The sequence below is a fragment of the Saccostrea cucullata genome, unplaced genomic scaffold (genome assembly GCF_032062105.1).
Source record: "Saccostrea cucullata isolate Sc308-1 unplaced genomic scaffold, CSIRO_AGI_Scuc_v1 ctg16329, whole genome shotgun sequence".
Taxonomy (NCBI): Eukaryota; Metazoa; Mollusca; class Bivalvia; order Ostreida; family Ostreidae; genus Saccostrea; species Saccostrea cuccullata.
The window spans coordinates 1-23,328 of record NW_026930847.1 but is presented as its reverse complement, the minus strand read 5'-3'; the positions used below and the strand labels follow the sequence as shown (position 1 = coordinate 23,328).

Sequence of the window (23,328 nt, the reverse complement as noted above, 5' to 3'; positions counted from 1 at the left end):
GCTAAGAAATTACAATGAAATTTTGTTACCTTGCCTTTATTGTAGTTAAATGGGGACACTTTCAAGATATGGACCTTTTTTCGTAACTTAAACACAATGTCATATAAAAACTTCCCAATAAACAAAGTAATTGAAAATAAAAAAAATAAATGATGAAATGTTTTGTTTTTCATAAATATCATGCGATTTTCATTCCTTTTTTGAAAAATGAAAAGAAAATTGGGGAAAGCCTTTATTGCAATGGAAAGGGAACATATCAAAACACTAAAAGAGGACTTATTTTATCCAACTAGATATTTTTATTAGTCGCAATTGGTTTACATAATGTCAAAAACGATTGTAATACAAGTATTAGCTTCTAAAAATTAAAAATTCACATTATGAAATGATTTTTTCTCTAGCTTTATTTTTCTCTTAGATACAAGACTGACTACAAATGAAAACTGTTCCTTTGAGTTTTACAAATGTCATGTATTACATAGAAAAATAAAATATTTCGGTAGTTACATTTGAATGATTTAGAGACTTATTATTTTCTTAACTCAAGCTAATACATGCAATTTAAGTCCTCAGGGAAAGGGGTGTATATAAACTCTTCATGTTCATGAGAAAGACTAAAATCGTTTACTTTTAGTTGCATTGTTTGTTTGTTTTTTCAAACTCATTACAGTAATTGAAATAAAACCAGATGAAATTAATGAATCTGTACCAAGAAATTGATACCTTAAAGTAAAAAATGTTCATTAGTTGATTATTAATTAAAAAAGTTTAAAACATGTAAATAATAGAATATAGAGCTACCAGGCATGCAAGATCAGCGAAAGATTTTAGCGCAATTTGATGTCATTTTAATTGTGACGTTATTGTATTAGTCGATGTTACGTTAAAACGTATGCGCAAATCAAGTAGATAGGGTCTCGTTAATCCTTTGTAACTTAGAATTTTGGTCTTTTTACACCTTCATTGGAATTGTAAATAATATAATAACCTAATGAAAATAATCATATAAGCTTAATATTTTGCTTTTGAAACTGATTTTCAAGATTTACGGTTTGAACCGAAATTTTGGTTGAATACATATTGATTTCGCAAAGGGAAAAACTTTTAAAATGTTAAAGTCCCTTAAGTCTTACCAAAATTAAAATAAAGAAAATTCCCACGGGTATAATAACAATAAGAAAATCAGGCGTGTTGACTGATATCACAACCAAAATGGCTAACAAGGTAGAGATCATCACAGCCCACAATATGAAGGTTCGAGGAAGGCGGTCATCTAATATGTCTATATCACTAGAAAAACGATTCATGATCCGACCCACGGGTATCGTGTCAAAAAACGACATTGGTGAACGTAAAACACAAAATAACATGGAGGAATGCAGGGATCCGGAAGCCGTTATCAATCTCGTGAGTCCAAGGTAGGCAAACAAGAACAGGAAAATCCCTGGAATAGAAACGTCAATAAAACATTTTATCCCAATAAAATTAGGCAACTTAAAATATTGTCAATATTTTGCATTTTTATCTTTTGCATTTTAATCTGACCTTGAAGAACACCTATGACGGTATAAATTGCGAGGTAGTAGTACTTCTGATTCGAATATTCCTGTGTCGTGACCAGAGAATGATTTTTGATAATTTCATCCTCTGTCCAAAATGTCAACCAAAAATTACCATAGGCATTCAGTCCTTGAAACACCATTACAAACAACATGGATAGGATGGTGCCGATCACTCCCATAGCTTTTATGTAGGAAAAAATCACGGAAAGTTTTACCTGGAAGAAACAGATCTTGATTCGAGTTATCAAACGTTTTTAAAATACAGAATAACTAAGAATAAATATTATTTCTTTTTAAATTTCACTTGTTTTACTTTGCTATTAAATATTGGAATTATTGAAATATTTGATATAAAATAAATATCTTTGAAAAAATCGATTCCTTTTGGAAAATATTTTAGCATACTAAAGAAATTTAGTCTTTTAATCTTTTGAGTCCATACCGTCCCCTCCGCCGATTTTTCGTCTTGGATCAGTTTTCCATGTTCTGGTTCGGACTCTCCGCCACTATTGTATGGTAGGATCCGCCCCTGTGATAACGACCTCTGGAGTAATTCAAGCGGGTTCATTTTGTCCTGTCTGGACGATTTTTTTTTCGTATTTGACCTCGAAAAGTCTCGTTGTGACTCGGCATTGTTCATGGACTTCATTAAGTGGAGACCTGTTTCTACTATTGCATGTAGCTGTGAGAGTCGACGTTTGATGTCTGTTAGAATGGAAAATCGAGAATTTCTTCGCAAAGATGTTTTCCTGAAAAAATATCCATGATGCCATCAATTTTCTTCTTAAGTATTTAGGACTTTTTTCCTGGAATTTCTAATTTCTTATGATGAAAGTAAACCTGCATGACCATGGAAATCGAAGGGAGGGAGTTGGGTAGTGTAACTTAAGATTCATGTCCGTCAACACAATAATATTCTTATAGATATATCTATTAATTCTATAAAAATCCACACTAACTCGTAAATTTATGTTTTCTTAACCTACAGAAGTTTGTCACCACAGATATATTTGTTCAGATATATATCTGAAATATTTCAGAAATTCCTATGTAAAACTTTTATAGTTCTTGAGAAGCCTGGGGATGATTCCATAGGAGTTTCATCTTTCCTGGCCCAGTGGTTCTTGAAAAAGATTTTTAAAGATTTTTGCTTTAATCTGAGTTTCATCTTTTCTGGCCCAGTGGTTCTTGAGAAGAAGATTTTTTAAAAACGCCATTATTTTTTCTCTAATTCATTATAATCTCCCCTTGGACATTTACATATTTGAAGAAAAAAATCATTTGTTTTAGTAAAAGAAAAAAGGAAAGGAAAATTCATTAACGAATACAAGGCACTCAACGTATAATACCTTGTACTTTGCTGTCTAGAGAGATCCGAATCATCGGCGGACAATCCACAGACCGGCACAGACTCAAGCTGTTCCCACATCTCATCCTTTGTCTTTGCAACTATAAAATAAAATAATCAAAGTTCCAGTTAAAGTGAACAAATTATCTTGGCAACTAAGATGATAAAAGAAGGCTTGATAAAATCAAGCAAATTATGTAAAAAACAAAGAGAAAAAAAAAATTTTAAAATAGGCTCTTTATGTTTGCATATTAAAGAGAAATTTTGATAAACTAAAATAGGAACTTTAGGAAACCACTTCTGATATCATGAGGAACATGGGCCACATCGCTCACCTGAGCACCGTGGCTAGGAAAGAAGCAAATATTAATCCAGTAGTGCTTGAAAAGCTTAAATGCATAAGTGGTCACGATCTCCTCCTAAAAAGGAGGGGGTTATGATTTGATATAACTTGAATCTATACTTACAAAGAATGCTCAGATATTTTTTTGATATACTTTGGCTTTTTTTTCCCTATAAGTCTTAACTTTCATTTTAGCCTCACTTTACCCCCGGGTGACATGTTTTGCACAAACTTGAATCTACATTACCTGAGGATTCTTCCATTTAATATGACCAGTCATGGCTTGGTAGTTCTTTATAAAAAAAAAATAGATTTTTCCTATATATTCCTTTGTAAAACTTTGATCGTCCATTGTGGCCCCATTCTGCCCCCAGGGTCAGGTTTTGAACACACCTTAATCTACACTACCTAGGATGTTTCCATTTAAATATTACAAGTCATGGCTTTGTTGTTTTTAGAGGAAGGTTTCAAATGATTTTTTCTTATATATTCCTAACATGTAAAACTTTGATCGTCCATTGTGGCCTCACCCTACATCCGGGAACATGATTTGAACAAACTTGAAACTACACTACGTCCATTTCAAAATGATTAATCATGGCTTTCGTTTTCTTGAAATTTTATTTTTTTTTTCTTTTATATTCCTAATATGTAAAATTGTGATCGTCCGCTGTTGACCCACCTTACCCCTGGCGGTCATGATTTGAACGAATTTGAATTTACACTCCCTGAGGATGCTTCTACACATTATTTTCATCTTTCCCGACCCAGTGGTTCTTGAGAAAAAGTCTTTTAAACATGCCACCAAATTTTCAATATATTTAAATTATTTCCCCCTTGAAAGAGAGTGGGACCCTTCATTTGAACAAACTTTAAACCTCTTTCCCCAAGTATGCATTGTGGCATGTTTGGTTGAAATTGGCCGAATGGTTTTTGAGAAGATGAAGTTTACTACAATAACGACAGACAACGTACAAATTTTGATCAGAAAATCTCACTTGAGCTTGGTTCTCGATAAGAAGTCGAAAATGTTAAAAGTTTACAGAAAGACAGAGAGACAGACAGACGACGGACGTACTGCAGGCAAATTGCGATCAGAAAAGCTCACTTGAGCTTTCTCTTCATTTGAGCTAAAAGTGGACAATTCATGTTGGCAACACAGAGAGAAAATTAATAGCAAAATAGACTCCTATTATCTAAATAACTTGTCACAAGAAATACGAATAGAAAAGACCCTTTCCCCTTATATTTGCAACTTAACGTGAAATCTGATTATAAGTGAACACCTTATCTTAGAAGCAGAAAAAAGAAAAAAAAAACTGATAAAAAGTTCTCCACAAATCTCGACAACTAAAACAGAATTATTGATGGATAAAACCCTTTCTCTTGCAATTAGAATAGAAATTCTAATAAAATGAATTAATGTAAAAGGTACGCAACAAGGCAACATGATGACTATCAGTAAAACTATAAAAAGACTATATTTTGAAAACATTATAAATTTAAAAACGAATAGTAAATAAATAATAGAAATTTAATAACTTATAACCAGTATATATTATACACTTATTATACACTTGGGCAAGCCCTCAAGGAATAGTTCTCTGTCGCGGGTTTGATAAAAGAGCTATCCCACTCACACCCAGTGGATAAGCGTTTATTATACTGATGTATAATATAATTTCTGCGGTTTGAATTTTTTTGGAGTAAGATAATTCTGCAAGAATAATCTAAAATCCTGATGACGTCACAATACTACTGAAGTCATTATGACATCATCAGTTTAAAGATTTATTGCTGGAAATCAAAATTTGGCGTCAACAATTGCATGAAAATTTTCCGAGGGTGGATAGCAAAAACTATACCCCGGGGTATAGCTCTGCTATGCGTGGACTATAAAGGATAGTTATTTTACCTTCTGAACTTTATATAGGAAACATTTTAACAGAAATATAATAATGTCTTATTACACATACTTTCATTATAACTTATTAAAAAATAATAACATTTGATAAAACCCCAGGAAGATATATAATGAGGAAATCAAAATTACTGACTGTTCAATAAAAACTTGGCATCATTATGAAATCACAAAGTTCAAAATTCAGGAGGAAAACCTTAATGATAGTATTATCTATTCAATTAAATGAAGTAGAAAACTGTAGTTCAATGCAATTTATGTAGACATGCGATTATTCAATTGAGAAAAAATAAAGATAATAGTACAGTAACATACATGTAGATGGCGAAAATAAAATAGCATTATGCCAACCAAATAAGAGAATTCATTCTTTTTTTGCAAAGTGCAATACTGAGACAAAAACATGTCCCAAAATTCAGAGTAAAATATAATGTAAAGAAAATCAAACATGTCTAGCAGTAATACCTATTTCATCTTCACCTGAAAAAGACAGACCAGTATCATAATAATGTTAAATTTAGGTTTGCTTGTAAAAAAAAGTTCAAAATATTTTTAGAAGATAAGTCACAGTCAAGGTCACAAAGTCGTTGATCTTGGTGTCCTTTGAAAGAACTTAATTAGTGTAGTAAGCATACCAAATATAAAGTCTCTATTTCTCATGGTTCAAAAGTTATGGCGAAAGTTCTAAAAAGCTATTTTAAGCATATAGGTCAGTCAAGATCAATAGATCATGACCTTGACGACATTTGAAAGAGCTTCATGGATTGAGAATGCATACCAATCATAAAGCCTCTATCTCTCATGGTTCAAAAGTTATGGCGAAAGTTTGAAAAAGCTATTTTTAGCATAAGAGTCACAGTCAAGGTCACAAGGTTTTGTCTTTAAAATCATTTGAAAGAGCTTTATTGGTAGACTATGCATACCAAATATAAAGTCACTATCTCTCATGGTTCAAAAGTTATGGCGAAGGTTAAAGTTGACAACAGGCAGACAGACAAACATACAAACAGACAGGACAAAAACAACATACGCCTGTCGATCACGGCGCATAAAAAAACTTTTACTTTTGTATGGAATTATTTCATGCAATATTTCTAAGTTGTTCAATGATGAAAATTTGTGAGCAAAGGTATCTACGAAATCAAATTAAAACTAAGAAATATTTTTAAACTATCGTCAAATCCATTATTTTTTCTACTTAAATTAAATCAAATTGAATTAGATGATTAAATAGTATTCTGAAAGGGGTTATCATGTTTTGGTTAAAAATTTTTCCAATTGCTGTCTTCTACTACCAGTTGAAAGTACATCAATTAATAATTGTTTTGTACTGGTATACTACAGTAATTAAGAAATAAATAACAAGGAGATTTGATCACGAACCGACCCACTTCAACTCCCATTGAAGTTTATAAACTTGTTATTTATTACTTATATATACATTTGAGATGGACAATTGAATATTAAATTAAATATATCCGGATATAAATATTGCACTAACTGGTCGCCGTAGATTTCTGTCGAAAGTACGCAAGGTGTAAATCGGCTTGAAAGGCGGTTACGCTTCGAATTCGTCAGGCTAAGAATAACAATTCTATTTCGAAGGAAAGATTTTGTTAAAGGCCACTTGTGATCAGTGATAGTGAACAGATTCTTGTCTGGGAATATTTTTATTTGTGAAAATTGATAATTATTGCTGAAAAGACACAAGAAACACATCCGAGGATTGATGATAAAAAAGTTGGAGGAATTTCGGTCGCCCGAAAGGGATGGATGGATACAATGGATTGAGACACTTGTCCAAGCCATTTAATTTGCAATCAAGTATTGAATTTGATCAAAAACATTCAATCTACGATTTCATTAACTATTAAAAGGCATATTTATGATGTTAACACGTACGGAGACACTGGCGACAGCTTACATTGAAGTGCGACAGCGCCGATCGAGGTGTATCTCAGCTGTTCGTGGCGTGATTGCAATTCTTTGATATTTTCCCCCACAGATTTACATATTATCGTGAGTAGACTTTAATGAAAAAATATAGTTTTAGCCTATATCATGAAGATTTTACTTAAGGTCTAACAAAAATACGGATAAAAGTTAGAGACTTTGCAGCTGACAAAAGTGATATAGGCCTACAACTTGTAAACAAAGGCTAGTTTCTATCGATAAATTCTCTATGTACACAGGTTTAATCGATCGCCAAAAAATGTACGAAGTACTTGTTTACGTTGTAAATAAAACAATTACTGTATACAGGGTTATTTTCACCCCGTCTTATTTTCGCCCTTTCTCTCTTGCAAACAATTTTGCCCCGTTTTAAATTCGCCCAGTCATAGTTTTGTTTAAGAAATTATACTATATTCTTTGAATTCGTCCCGTTTTAAATTCGCCCAAATGAGGGTAGGGCGAAAGGGGCGAAAAAAAAACGGGAGCGAAAATTTCCCTGTATACAGTATTCCACTTGCTTATTTTATTCCTTTTCATACATGAAAAGCAAGTCATTTTATGTTTATAAGTAACGGTAGATATTATTGCACCGTGTGATTCGGCCATGTATTGACCTCTGACCTCTGACAAACTTCATACAGAATTGAAGATATTTTCTCTCTGTATGTTTATATAATGGAAAGATACCACAAATGTATGTATTAGAAAATAATGTATTTGGAGTTCTACCATTTGCACAGACTTAAATTACCTCTGGTTTAAAATATCAATGTGGCCTGTGAATCATTACTTTATATTATTTCAAAACATTAACTCGACATGTACTCTCCAACAGACTAACATCTCTTCTTTTTCCGCAACCCACGAACAGTTCGAACTATAAAAATCTTTGTAGACTGCATATTTAGAAATCCTTTACTTTCTGAATCTGTATCGTCTTCCCCATGAAGAAGGTAAGTTTCAGGAATCTCTGAGAAAGCCCCTCTCTTCTGCATCAACTCTTCATACGTTCCTACTTCTGAGATGGTCCCTTCATTCATCACTACAACTAGGTCTACCTTGGAGAGCCAATGTACCCCGTGGGTGACCAGAATACGAGTCTGCCATACAAAGATAAATAATGAAATTAATGAGACTTAATCCTGATATGATTATGCAACAGAGAATCCAATAAAATATATGACAAGAGGCCCACGGGCCTTATAGGTCACCTGAGCATTATGCAACAACTTTCCAGTGATTGAATTTGATTCATGTTTTAAGTCAAATGCTATGGCATTCACAATTTTGAAAGAGGCACCATTGATCATCATATCAATACACTTAGCAGTTGCTTAGTTTGTTTACTTAATACCCATATGCAGGGTAAGGGAACAAAAAATGCATTTCAAATAATCAGTAATATTCAGCAATAATCAATAGTGCCCCTACCACACATGAACCCCTGACCCTTAGGCCTTGATATTTGATTAATACCAAGGAGCAGATTTCAAACCATTCATTCATTTTCAGTATATAAGTACAGCCCCCCCCCCCTTCTATGGTACCCTGGCCCTGGGGCCTTGAAATTCACAATTCTGGAAGATATGGGCCCTTGTCCAGCATAACTATATAGGTAGTTCATCTGCTTAATACCCTGGAGCAGAGAAGAAAATTTTCAAAGATTTAATGTACTGTAGACGTCTTTTTTTCCGCGGGGTCATAATTCCGCGGAATTTCAATTTCTGTTCAATCCGCGGGTAGAAAATTACGCTGATTTTCTTGACTGTCACTATATGCTTTACATTTATTATTAAGTACGCTTGGACAAATTTTCGCGGATTATCTGTGACCGCGTACATAGCGTAAATTAATACCACGCGGAAAAAAGTACTTCTACAGTATTTTCATTATATAATCTATAGAGCCCCGCCCTAACACCAGAACCCCTGACCCTGGGGCCAAACAAATTCACAATTTTGGTAGAGGCACTCTTGTTCATCATAACTATGCACTTAGTTAGTTTATTAAATACCCAGGAGCAGAGAAGAAGATTTTCAAAGAATTCATGTATTTTCACTATATAATCAATAGAGCCCCGCCCTAACACCAGAACCCCTGACCCTGGGGCCATAAAATTCACAATTTTGGTAGAGGCACTCTTGCTCATCATAACTATGCACTTAGTTAATTAATTTAATACCCAGGAGCAGAGAAGAAGATTTTCAAAGAATTCATGTATTTTCACTATATAATCAATAGAGCCCCGCCCTAACACCAGAACCCCTGACCCTGGGGCCATAAAATTCACAATTTTGGTAGAGGCACTCTTGCTCATCATAACTATGCACTTAGTTAATTAATTTAATACCCAGGAGCAGAGAAGAAGATTTTCAAAGAATTCATGTATTTTCACTATATAATCAATAGAGCCCCGCCCTAACACCAAAACCCCTGAGCCTGGGGCCATAAAATTCACAATTTTGGTAGTGGCACTCTTGCTCATCATAACTATGTGCTTAGTTGGTTTATTTGATACCCAGGAGCAGAGAAGAAGATTTTCAAAGAAATAATGCATTCTCACTACCTACTTATTTAGCCCCGCCCTAGCACTAGAACCCCAGGGCCATGAATTTCACAATTTTGGTAGAGGACTCATTGCTGATTACAATCATGCAAACAGTTTGACTGCTTGATGTCCAGGAGTTAAGAAGAAGATTTTTAAAGATTGCATTAATTTTAGTGGTTTTGGCCCCACCCCTCAGGCCCCAGAGGGGCAGGGATCATGAAATTCACAATTTTTGTTCCTCTTTAGCCATAGATGCTTTAGGCCAAATTTGGTTGAAATTGGTTCAGTGGTTGCAGAGAAGAAGCTGAAAATGTTCAAATGTTAACGCAAAACGCACGACGTACAACGCACAACGCACGACGCACAACGACAGACGAAAACGGATAGCAATAAATAGATAGCAAAAAAGATATATCAATCTCAGGCACCTTATGACGTAATAACCCCTCTGGACCAATGACCTCTTTGAAAAGAGATTTTCCAACATGGCTGTCCACAGCAGATAATGGGTCGTCCAAAAGATACACATCAGAGTTACTATAGACTGCTCGAGCCAAACTTATTCTTTGCTTTTGGCCACCACTGACGTTGATACCCTTAAGATAAGTAGATAAAACAAGAGGCCCAGGGGCCACATCGCTCACCTGAGCACATCGGCTAGGAAAAACACATATCAGATCAGAACTGAAAGTTTACTGAGGTGAAGGGGGGGGGGGGCTTAAATATTAATACTATTTGAGAATGCCTTCATATCAATACAGCATATGTCTTTGCTGTTATTGATAAAAAGATTTCTTTTTTAAACATTTTGTTCCTATATATTATTTCATATTAATTTGAATTTGATTCCCCATTTTTCCGGTCCCTATCCTAAGGGGCCATGATTTGAACAAATTTAAATCTTCAATACATGGGGATTCTTACACGCCAATATGACTAAACAAAGCTTTTCTGTTCTTGGAAATTTTTCCTTTATTTTCCTATGTAAAATTTTGATCCACCATTGTGGCCCTACCCTACCCTTGGGGGTTATGATTTAAACAAATTTAATTCTACACTACCTGAGAATGCTTCCATATCAATACTAGTACCACAAATCATGGTTATGCTATTCTTGATAAGAAGACTTTTAAAATATATTTTAATGTAAAACTTCGATCCCCCATTGTGGCCCCACCCTATCCCTGGGGGTTGTGATTTGGACAAACTAGAATCTACACTACCTGAGGATGATTCCATATAAATATCTCTTATCATGGATTTGAAGTACTTAAGCAGATGATTTTAAAGATTTCCCTATTATTCCTATGTAAAACTTTGATCAGCCATTTTAGCCCCACTCTACCCCCAGGGGTAATAATTTGAACAAACTAGAATATACACTATCCGAGGATGATTCCATATAAATATCTCTAATCATGGCTTTAAAGTACTTGAAAAGAAGATTTTAAAAGTTTTCCGTATATATTCCTATGTAAAACTTTGATCAGCCATTTTGGTCCCACCCTACCCCTGGGGGTCATGATCTAAACAAACTTGAATCCAAACTACCTGAGGATAATTTTACATGAGTTTCATCTTTCCTGTCTCAATGGTTCGTGAGAAGAAGATTTTAAAAGATATGTCCTATATATTCCTATGTAAAACTTTGATCGGCCATTTTGGCCCCACCCTACCCCTGGGGATCATGATTTGAACAAACTTGAATCTACACTATGAGGATAATTTCACCTGAGTTTCATCTTTCCTGGCCCAGAGGTTCTTGAAAAGAAGATTTTCAAAGATTTTTCCTATATATTCCTATGTAAAACTTTGAATGGCCATTTTGGCCCCACCCTATCCCCGGGAGTCATGATTTGAACAAACTTGAATCTACACTGTCTGAGGATGGTTCCACATGAGTTTCATCTTTCCTGGCCCAGTGGTTCTTGAGAAGAAGATTTTCAAAGACTTTTCCTATATACTCCTATGTAAAATTTTGATAGGCCATTTTGGCTCCAAACTAACCCCGGGGGTCATGATTTGAACAAATTTGAATCTACGCTACCTGAGGATTATTCCGCATAAGTTTCATCTTTCTTGGCACAGTGGTTCTTGAGAAGAAATTTTTTTAAAAGATGCCATTAATTTTTCTCTAATTCATGATTATCTCCACTTGGAATAGGGCGTGGCCCTTCATTTGAACAAACTTGAATCCCTTTCACCCAAGAATACTTTGTGGCAAGTTTGGTTGAAATTGGCCAGTGGTTCTTGAGAAGAAGATGAAAATGTGAAGTGAAAAGTTTACGACGACAACGACAACAACGACTACAACGACAGACAACGGACAAATTTTGATCAGAAAAACTCACTTGAGCCATCGGCTCAGGTGAGCTAAACAGAGACATATAATGTATATGGGAAAAATGTTATGAATATTATCTCATAGGAATGAAATATCTCTAGTTGGGAAATACACGTAATTATAATATTTGCCTAAGACGTACCCTTTCTCCGATCTCTGTGTTATCTCCAGCACTGAGAATAGCCAGATCCGGTAACAGTGCGCATGCTTCAATGATGCGTTTGTATTTCTTCTCTGAAAATTTACTACCAAACAAAATGTTTTCTTTCACAGTAAGGTTTTGGGTCCATGCTTCTTGTGGTACGTAGGCCACCGACCCCTTTAAAAGTAGTTGATAGTTCATAGTATAGTATACAGATCCCTAGTTTAATTTACCATTTATTCTTTAGAAATTAAAAAAAACCCACATTGTAGCATATTTAACTTCAAATACATATTGTTTTTTTTATTTAGTTTTTAGATATGATTCAAAGAAACATTTCATATATTGTATGTTTCCCCTTTTTATCATAACAATCTATAAAACTAGTGTTTATTGTAACGGGGACCGTTACAGATGTTCCCCAAATGCTCCCCAACTCCCTTTTTATGCCTAATTCCTGTAAGACATTTTTAAAATTTGATCAGTATCGACGGATTTCATCAAAGAATTATAAAAGCTACAATGATATCAACTATATGTCATTTAATGCATTTAATGCGCAAGCACGTCCATGCACATGCAAGATGAACATAGCATGTTGTCTAAACCATTAACATATCTATATTTTGTAAGAATCAATAAAAAATCTTTAAAATATAAATGCTACTGTTTCTTAAGTATATTGGTCATTTTGCATATTTCGCGCGCGCACGTGCATGCATACATGTTTGTGCATTTAATTTTGATAGTACCATAATGTAGGAATCAATCATACGTAATCATACTCTAAATTTCATCCCGTTTTGTTGAATATTAAGAAAATTATAGGCATTCAAAGTTTCAATCAATAAGATTGCACCATACATGCATGCACATGCTTTCATGCTAATTCTTATATATCATGCTGTAGATCTTCATAATGTATAAGCATGTTGAAAATTTCAAAGGATTCTGTCGAAAAACAAGAAAGATATTAAGAGTTTAGTTTCAGCCAATCAGAGAGAAGCGCACGTGCATGCGCGTGAGACCTTGCTCTTTTGACCATGTCCTCTTGTCTATGCTTCTAATATATCCTTATATTATGAGTTTCAAAGCATTTCATAAAAAATTAAAAAGTTACGTCTATATCAATTATATCGAACATTTCTCCTGTTGCACGTGCGTGCTCTTGGGAGCACACGTGAATGCGCATGCTTTCATGATACTTCTTATATATCAGGCTGTAGATCTCCCTGATGTATGACTAAGTTCAAAATTTCAAAGTATTCTGTCGAAAAACAAGACAAATATGGAGACTTTAGTTTCAGCCAATCAGAGCGAAGTGAGATCTTGCATTTTTGACCATGTCATCTTGTCTATAATACTGATATATCCTTATATTATGAGTTTCAAAACATTTCATCAAAAAATAGAAAAGTTACGGCTATATCCATTATATTAATCATTTCACGTGTTGCAAGTGCGCGCTCTTGCAAGACGTGCGCAAAAAATGACCTTCGTTCCGCAAATCTACACAACATGCCTAGTGACCCTAAAAAGGTTTCACCTTGATCAAATGTGTAGTTTACAAGATCACTCGCGGAAAAGATTTTCCCAGGAAGAAGAAAAATAATAATAAGAAGAAGAAGAAGAAGAAGAAGAAGAAGAAGAAGAAGAAACAGAGTAAAAGCAATATGTTCCCCAACTTCGTTTGGGGAACATAATTAATACAAACCTGTACATTGACGTGACCCTTGATCTTGCAATACAATTGTTTCTAGATTTTAAATATAATTCGATTGTTTTTTTTACATGCACATGTATATTTCCCCCTTTTTATCATGATTTATAAAATAAAGACAAACCTGTACATTAACGTGACCTTTGACCTTCTCCATCTCTCCCAACATGGCGGCCATAAGTGACGATTTCCCCGCCCCCACCTGTCCTACCACAGCCACAAGTTTGCCCTCTCCGATCTTAAGGTTAATTCTGTTTTAACAATAGAACTATGTATAAGCATATAAATAACTTACAACCTCTCCTTCTTTTTAAATTCATGTTTCATTCTGTGGATCATTATACATTAACTACATTGAAGGATACATATCTCATATAATATGCATCTTATTGACTGTACCTGTGTAAGGTAGTTCTTGGATTTCTTTGGTCCCAGGTAAAATATCCGTTATCTATAGAAATAGCATATCCTGCAAAAGATATATTTGTATTATAATTTTTATATCAACCATTTACTACTCAAAATCAGCATTAAAAAGCTCAGAACTTCATTTCTGCTTTCATAAAATGTAACCGATATATCAGAAAAATACCGAGGAATGATAAAACATTGCTTTAAATCTTTATGTCTCGTGGCCAATTTAATCCTTCTTGTTACGAATTTTAATAATACCTGTGGTTAAGGAGGTCGACACGTTCTTTGGGTTGAGGTCCTCCTTACAAAGGAATTTTTCTATTCTTTTTAGACATACCAGCATCTGTATAGTATATGCAACATTTAGAAAAATTACAAGGCCTTAAAAATATTACATTGGCATTGGATATAATGATAATTATTATTAAATGATCAGGAATTTTGATGCTCTCTGATTGGTCATGACGCCTTTTTGTGTGATGTACCTTAGATTGAGTTCACTTCATATGACTTTCTGGGAAGTTTCTTTTTTTTAGGTTTTTCTCTTGACTTACCATCAGTTTGCTTACATTTTCTTCAAACAAGAAATTGGTCGTCCTAAAGCCTGTGTCGTTGTGAATGTTAACATGGCAGACGCCAGTTCCAAATAGACTACACTACTTTCTTAAGTAAAATAGTTGAGTATCATTGTTAAATAATATTGTTGTCAACCACTAGTATAATTTTTTAAACTGTTAAAATTAATCATAATGTGTTGTTACAATAAGCATTATATTGTGAGTGTTTATATTTGATATTTACAAGAACTAAAGTGTCAAAAATGTTGTAAATTTCCTGATTTTCTCATAAAACGGTTATTGACTTTTGAATTCGGTCTTCACGTGACTATACGAGCCTGGACAAGTATTGGTTGACCTCGGACTTCGGCCTCGGTTATAATTGTACACAAGGGTTTATAAATACTTTGAAAGGAGAAATACTAAAATACGTGTAAAGACATAAATATACAGCGTCGTGCCATAAAATGGCGGACGTGATTTGAGAGTTATCGCGCTTGCAACATAAAAGTCACCCAACTACAACAAAAACAAAACAAATGCTTACCTTTAGTACTTTGTTAAATGTCCCTTGGATCGTATACATGCCATGATGCGTTTTGGGATGGATTTATAAAGGTTTTGAATATATTCTATGGTGAAATTCTGCCAAGTGTGTAAAATAACATCGAACAGCTGATCAGGGGTGGTAATATCTCCGGCGTGATTTTGGATCTGTCTTTTAATTCTATGCCAACAATTTTCAATGATATTAATGTCCGGACTCTGGGCCGGCCACACCATACCCTGAATATTACTTGCACGTTTATATTCCTCTACAACACGAGCTCTATGTACCGGCGCGTTATCGTCTTGAAAAACGTATTTGTTTGCAGGGAAATGTCGGGCAATAACAGGCCACAATTGATTGTCCAGGATATTTATATATTTCTCAGCATCAATGTTACCTTGTACCTTGCATAGAGTCCCTGGACCATACCAGCTGATGCATCCCCATATCATTACGGAAACTTTGGGTTTTGAAATCGCATACATGCACTCCGAACGGTACGATTCCTTGGCGGATCTCTAGACATACACACGATTATTTTGCCCTATAACCACTTGAGATTCATCACTAAATATGATAGGTTTCCAGTTTTGTTCAACAGTCCATCTTCATTTGAGTAAACACCATGCTAAACGTTTCTTTCTATTTACTTCTTTGACAACCATACGTTTTCTCACTACTCTTTTGTAAATTTTGTTATTATGTAAAATCCGCTTGACTGTCCGTTCACTAATAGGTTCACAATAATTTCGATCATTAAAATAAGTTGTTATGTCCTTCAAAACACTTCCCCGATTCTTCCTAACCATACGAAGTAATCTTACTTCACCACGTTTTGACACTTTCCTGGGACGTCCCGAACGAGCTCTTTCCACACTTTTTCGCTGATGAAACGTTTTCAAAATTGATCTACATGTAGATTCGGGAATTTTCAGAATTCTTGAGATCTCACTTACTTTATGTCCGTTTTCTTTCAAATCTATAATCAGCTGTTTTATCTCTAGTGACAGTTCTTTTGATTTTCTACCCATCTTGTTTACAGTCCGTAATATTAGGCAGTCTAACTTTAGCAGACGTCAAACATGACATCACGGTAAACTTTGACCTTACCCGGTTTCGGGGATGAAAAAGCGATTGCATAATGATTTATGACGATTTGAAAAAACGCGAAGCGCGAACGTTTTACGACGGCCGCCATTTTTCCGCGAATACTTTTGGCACGACGCTGTAACTGGCTTCATAGAAAGCTTTGCACAATTAAAGCTTTTTGTCATCTGGCTAGGAACAGCATTAGATTTTTGTATGTGTTGCTAATTACTTTATTTATCTTGTTGAATGGAATTAATTCATAAATGAAACGTCCTGCTGTTGATAAGAGCTAATAAATGATTCTTTATTTAGCTATCATAATAAGCTACATGTAATAATAGCATCATAAGCTATTTTTCTCTGTTTTTCACATTATGCAGTTTAAGTATGATTTAAATGATTTCTCTCCATCATTTCTCCCATAATCTTTTATTGGCAATAAGTTGTATATTTATCTTATTAACACTACATTGCATTCAAATAATACGAAATTTTCTGTTCCAATGATATTTTTTGACAGCAAGTATTGTGCAAAAATTGCAATAGATATGATGTAATATATATATATATATAAAGATAAAGAAATGTGTTAGTGTTCAAATGTCCATTAAATCAATACAAACATAGGAGCGGAGTAAACACAGACCACCAAAAAATCAGAGGTGGGATCTGGTGTTATTGAGGAGTGAGCATCCCCTGACGACCGGTCAAACCCACCGTGTACTCTTGTGACGACCGGGAAAGAACGAAACAAATCTATCAACAATTCAGTGTGTTAATAACTGCATAACAATTAACATGAAACGTCTAGTATCTCAATTTAGTGTCATTGCATCACAAACATTGCTGAAGGAAAAAAAAAGAATAAATACTGAATTCCATTAAATCATACAGTTTTGCGAATTATGAAACATTGTTTTAAACAGTATTAATCAAATATTAAAACAAATGGGAGCATCACAGTTGTACACTTTATGCTCAACAATTAATTATACTGCTTACACGTACCTGTATAACTCCGGTGATGACGAATGGAACTACTGTTATAGAAAAGCGAAGAGTGTTGAAAATGGACAGAGAAACAAACACTTTACTGGCATTCAGGTAATTTCCTTGGGTCATCAAGGTAAAAATCAGTAACACAAAATAGCTCATCTGAAAATGACAATAGTTACAACCTTACAAGTATTGGTATGCATAATGCTTATTAAAGTGAACATAAAATCTTTTTCATCTAAGTAGTGAAGAAATATAATTGTTAATATTTCGAAAAAGATTGACTGCATAACGTATTTCTAACAATGTTTAAATATTTTACAAAATTGTTTTTCAAATGAAAGATATTTTAAGGACAGAAAGATAATTTCAAATTAGGTGCAAATATTTTGACCAAAATGTTCGTATTCCATATGCATGTATCATACTTTTAATATCAGGGAAAGATACGTCCAAATTCAAATTTGATATTAGATAGCATTTTTAAGTTTCATTTAAGATATTACATGTATTTCTTAATTTGCAGATTGTAGAAATAGGCCAATGCAAAGAGGCCTATGGAACATGTCCTTCTAATATAATCTCTTTTATATTTTGTTTTAGTTTCCATACTTAACTATCATAATTCTTAAAGTGTACACCAAAATTAAATGTTTTTATGTTTACCTACCATAAATGGACTGTGCACAGAGAAAAGAGTTGAAAAAGCTGTGACAACACAGACTTTTTTCAGAAAAAACATCTCACGTAACCGAATATTCAATAGTTTCTTGGTGAAAGGTGTTTCCCACGTGTACATCTTTAAAACCTACATAAAAGTTTTACTTCATTAATTCAAGATTAAGTCAACATTTCTTAAAGAAGAATTGGTGCCGTGATCAGGATACAGAAATAACAAAATCGGGTAAGTTTATTTTACCTTTTACTAAGATGATAAAAATATGCGATTTAAAATTCAACAGAAGTATTTTTTCTTTACCTGAACATAAATATAAATCATAAATTTGTACCTCACTTTTAAAAGCTACACAGAGAAACCCATTTTTCCCCTTTCTCCTTATGAATATTTTTATGTCTTTTAATCCTATGTTAATCTAATCAGAATATAAAACAGGTTTTTGACAATTTTAAAATACCTAATTCATCGATTCTATATTTCTAAAGCAGTTAATAAATTACACTTACTTTTATACCACTTAACACCTCATTTAACAGTTTTATCCGACTAGACTTAAGTGCTAGAATGATTCCTTGGTACTTCTGTTGAAGTTTCCCAAAGAGTATGTTAAGCGCCGATATGATAATGATCACTGCAACGCTTCCCAGAGTTGCCATGCCCATTTGATTCCAAATAAGGTATAAACCTAAAGCCAGCATAAAGGGAAAGGACAGGATCTCATACTGAAACATGAAGGCGTCTTGTATTCGCTGACAGTCCACTGACATCAAATTGACAATGTCACCAATCGTGTAGTGACTTTTAGCGGCGTTATTCATTCTCAATGACTGAAAGATATCAAAAGCACATTCAAAATAAATCCTTAATAGAATGAAAATATAAAAAAAAATGATAAAAATGGCACTGTTGAAATTATTGTACTAAATTGAATAAAATAACCAGTTTTTAAGGTAGAAAGGGGAGAGGTGATTGTTACACCGAAACTTTCTGTTTTTAAATAAAAACGCCCAAAGTTTCCAACAAAGTTTATTTTGTATTCCCGTGTAACACTTTACACACAGGACTCGACTGAGTAACTAATTGAACACACAAATTCTACGCTAAATATTAAGAACTGCCCAACCTACAGACTGTCAATCACTGCTAAATTAACCCGTTAATTGTGAACACTATGAATTCTGCATTTTGTCATGGCCAGCACTTCGGACATTCAATCCCCCTGAGATTCGGGTGATAAAAGTCAGCAATGCTGATACAAGAGGTAAATTTCCCAGCCAAATCTTAATGAGCGGTCATGCCCTTATCACATAAACAGATCACTGCAGTCTGTAGCTTAGAGCAATTACTACAAATCAACAAGATTAAGATAATATAAATCAAGCATTAATTATACAAACAATTTCAAACAAAATTTCACTTTAACAGTGATTAATGCCATGCTTTTGTATAAAATCAACTCAAATATCCATAATATATTAGGGTTGGGGTCAATTACTTTGAAATGTAATTAAACATGTTAAATACTTGCAAATACATTGATAATTTTGTCAATTACTTAAAATTACAATTACATTGATTTTTTTCAAATGTAACTGATTACTCTCAATTACTTTGACAAATGTAATTAAATACATTTCAATGACTTCAGTTTTATTTCAAAAGATTTGAAAAAACATATGCAAGTATATACAGGCATCAAGTACTAAAATTAGTGTTTTTACAATTTGGAGTTCATTTTTAGAATCATTAGATTTTCAAACACAGTATCACTTAAGCAACATCTATCAGGCCTGAATATTTTTATATTAATCCCTTGGCCTTGAATTCATTTTTGGTTCTAAACAAGATGTTTTTGTGAACTCTTTGCAAAGTTTTTGTTCCTGGGTATACTTAAATACATTCAATTACTTGTAATTGAAAGCAGGCTCAATTACAGATTACTTCCAATTACTTAGAAAAATGTAATTTATTACACTCAATTACAATTACTTTCATCAATTACCCCATCCTTGTAATATATATTATCTCATATTCCATTGTCAGAGCCATAATTCCAACATTCGTCGGAACAAATATATTTTATTTTCACTTTAATTTTTACCTTTTGGTATATCAATCCTACTAGTGCTACTCTCATTTTCAGCCCTAGGGTCATCATAAGGAATGCGCTCCGAGTAAAGAACAGCGCCTGAGCTGACCCACCAATAAAGAACAAGATAGCTAGTCCCCAGCCATTCCACAGGGGCCAGGCTTGGTTTGTGTGTTTGTTCTCAAGGAAATCTATCATCAGTCTGCAAAACAACGCTGATTTATGGTGGGTCTCTTAACTCTTACATATAAAAATGGTTTCGAATTTAATGTTTAACAGCTATTACTGTGGAGATCTGTCCCGAACTGTGTGCTTAATTTATGTACATCTTAATTGAGAAAAAGAGGTAGTTTCACTAACTCCATAAAATGGCCATGTCATTATACCAATTAACTGACCAAGTCCTCACGTCCCAGTTCGAATATCATCATAAAGTAGAGACTTAGTGCTTAAATTTCCTATACAAAATTCTTCTAAGAGTCCAAGTTTTGATACTTATACTATGTGAAACTACAATGTTCTTGAATTTTGAAGAAAATAAGTGAATCTGAGTATCTTCAACTATTGATTAAAATATGAACCTACCCCACGATCCAAAAATTGTTTCAGTGAGTAAAATCTTCCGAAATAATTCTTTCGGTATATAGTTAAACATTTTAGATCAGAGATGGGGGGTTATGAAGAAAATTCAAAAACGGCTTAAAATTTGGCCATTTTAAAGGAATTTTCAAGATTTGAGGAAATTAACGCAATTCATGACGTCATAATACATGGACAAGAGAAAAATTACATCATTTCTAATTGATATGAAGACACCTAGAGTCCAAGTAAAATCTAACATATTTTCAACTAAAAACGAGCAGTCTGATTTTTCAGAAATTCACAGGGCCAAAATATGCCAAAGATGAACCTTGTTCTTTATTTTGGAAAAAGAAGTGAATGTAGAGGCAACTCAAAGATGTATTAAAAACAATGATGATTGAACACTCAACTACTCACTTAAGTAGCAACGGTTGAATCATGGACAAAACGTCACGTGCGATTTTAAAGAAGGAGGCAAGTAGCCACTGTTTCCAATAGGTTTTTGCCACAACTTTAAGTAAAGTTGGTCGCGCTTGGTGGGAATTCTCGAAGCCTTCTTCGTCGTGATCTCTATCTGATTTTTGATTGGATATAAGAGGTGTTGACTCAGATCTGAAAGTACCATTTTGGTAGATATAAGGATGGGAAAAATTATTATGTTGCATTCTGAATAGAAAAAAATTAGGTACGTAACAATTAGAAACACTCACAAATGCAGGAGTATCTTTTAAATTTAGATTTTAAAATGACCTCGCCCAATACGTAGCAATACACACACATAAAATAAATAACTTTATAAATAGAATTTTATCGAGCTAGTTTTTAATACTTCATGGTTTTGATGTTTTGAGTAAATGAATTTATGTTTTAGACATAATTAAGTTTTCTGCAAATATGACGGGACCAAACTTAACATTATCACTCTGTTTATGCAGTGCCAAAGTCAAAGCTACCCGGGACAAACCTGATGTTTCTTGTGGTGGCCTGTTTATGAACTTCCTCCTTCCAGTTTTGTTCTAGTTCTGGGACACACGTCTCTGATCGCAAGTAGTCCACCTGGTTCCAGAGGTCTTTAACTTCCAGAGTTTGTCTGTACGCTTTCATCACAAGTCTTAACCAAAAAATATACTCTTTTATATAAATACAGGGTAATGGAAGCCTCAATTAATAAATGAAATCATTTCTTTATATATTATAAGGGTTATCGTGAGTCTCAAATAGAAATTAACCTACAATGATCACGAGATTCAACCAAGAACGATTATTTTTTATAAAAGAGTAGATGATTGGAAGTCAAAAGCATTTTAATCTTTATATATATATTTTTAGTTGATCTTTATTTCGTGTTGTAGATAATGGTTGATCTAAAATCTTCAAGATTGATTAACGACGTAAATGAAAACATACCCATTAAACCACCAGTAAACCCATCTGTTGAGGACAGATGCTGTCTCTTCCGGAGAATTTTCTTTCTGAAACAATAAAAATAGTATGACATTAATAAATACCATTAATATTTACATCCACTGAATAATTTCACTTTACTTTAGTTCGAAGGTTAAAGTTGATTGGAATTTTTATTGCTTAATGTTGATTGGATTATAGATTTTTGCTTAACGTTGTTTGGATTATATATTTGTTGCTTATCGTTGATTGGTTTATATATTTCTTGCTTAACTTTAATTGGTTTATATATTTCTTGCTTAACATTGATTGGATTATATATTTTTCTTGTACACTTCAGCGTCACACTGTAAGTCAGAAGAAGCAAAGGGACTGAGAACAGACCAAAGCATTAGGATAAGCAATTAACAATATTGGTGGTATCAATAAAATGTAAATTTTGTATCCTGCATTTTCTTATCGATTGAATGATGATGCATGTAGCATGCTATATTGTTATCTCATTTTTCGTTTTTGATTATTATCATTATTTGATTTATTGATGCTCTTGGTTTTACCTTTGTTAATTCTATGAGTTTTATTGTTTCTGATATATATGATCTAAGGAGTGATTAAAAGAATAAACCTGTCCAGGGAAAGAGTGACCAAAGTGTATACTTGTACGAGTGAAGAACCAAGTATTTTTAAGAGTCTCAGGAAAGTGCATTTAGTTTGTTAACCTGTCGAGGGGAAAGTGCATTTAGAATGTGTATCTGTGACAATACTTAATTGAATGCTTACTTGTCAGAAGATAAAGAATTTAGAATGTTTGCCCATTCGGTAAGCTTAACTAGTACTAAGCTTAACTGGAGTACTAAGAGTGTTTATCCGTACGAATAAAGAGTACTAAGAATGGTTTACTTGTCAGAAGAAACTTTATTTCGTACGGGGTTTTTTCAGATCAGAGTACATAGTGTTTGTTCTAGGTACGAGTAAAGAAAACTTTAACGTTTGGAGCTTACCTGTCCTCGGAAAGTATCATGCAGAGGCTTTATTTAGTATGTGTATTGGTCAAGTCAGAGTACATAGTGTTTGTTATCAGTACAAG

At 33.8% G+C, this 23,328-nt stretch overlaps 1 protein-coding gene across 1 annotated transcript in view; it reads right to left on the bottom strand.

Annotated features, from left to right (window-relative positions):
- The window catches only part of LOC134230316 (multidrug resistance-associated protein 1-like), a 30,362-nt gene extending 7,098 nt beyond the window's left edge, over positions 1-23,264 (bottom strand). Inside the window, exons 1-18 of the mRNA XM_062712085.1 lie at positions 23,243-23,264; positions 22,245-22,309; positions 21,802-21,948; positions 21,255-21,503; positions 20,268-20,457; positions 18,673-18,993; positions 18,158-18,295; positions 17,500-17,646; positions 14,554-14,638; positions 14,281-14,350; positions 14,006-14,132; positions 12,162-12,338; positions 10,104-10,271; positions 8,006-8,227; positions 2,912-3,003; positions 2,005-2,311; positions 1,546-1,777; positions 1,134-1,444 (exon numbers count right to left, since the gene is read on the bottom strand). Coding sequence (XP_062568069.1) covers positions 1,134-1,444; positions 1,546-1,777; positions 2,005-2,311; positions 2,912-3,003; positions 8,006-8,227; positions 10,104-10,271; positions 12,162-12,338; positions 14,006-14,132; positions 14,281-14,350; positions 14,554-14,638; positions 17,500-17,646; positions 18,158-18,295; positions 18,673-18,993; positions 20,268-20,457; positions 21,255-21,503; positions 21,802-21,941 — 2,976 coding nt within the window. The 5' untranslated portion in view covers positions 21,942-21,948; positions 22,245-22,309; positions 23,243-23,264. The remainder of the gene's footprint in view (positions 1-1,133; positions 1,445-1,545; positions 1,778-2,004; positions 2,312-2,911; positions 3,004-8,005; positions 8,228-10,103; positions 10,272-12,161; positions 12,339-14,005; positions 14,133-14,280; positions 14,351-14,553; positions 14,639-17,499; positions 17,647-18,157; positions 18,296-18,672; positions 18,994-20,267; positions 20,458-21,254; positions 21,504-21,801; positions 21,949-22,244; positions 22,310-23,242) is intronic.
- Positions 23,265-23,328: the final 64 nt, after the last annotated feature.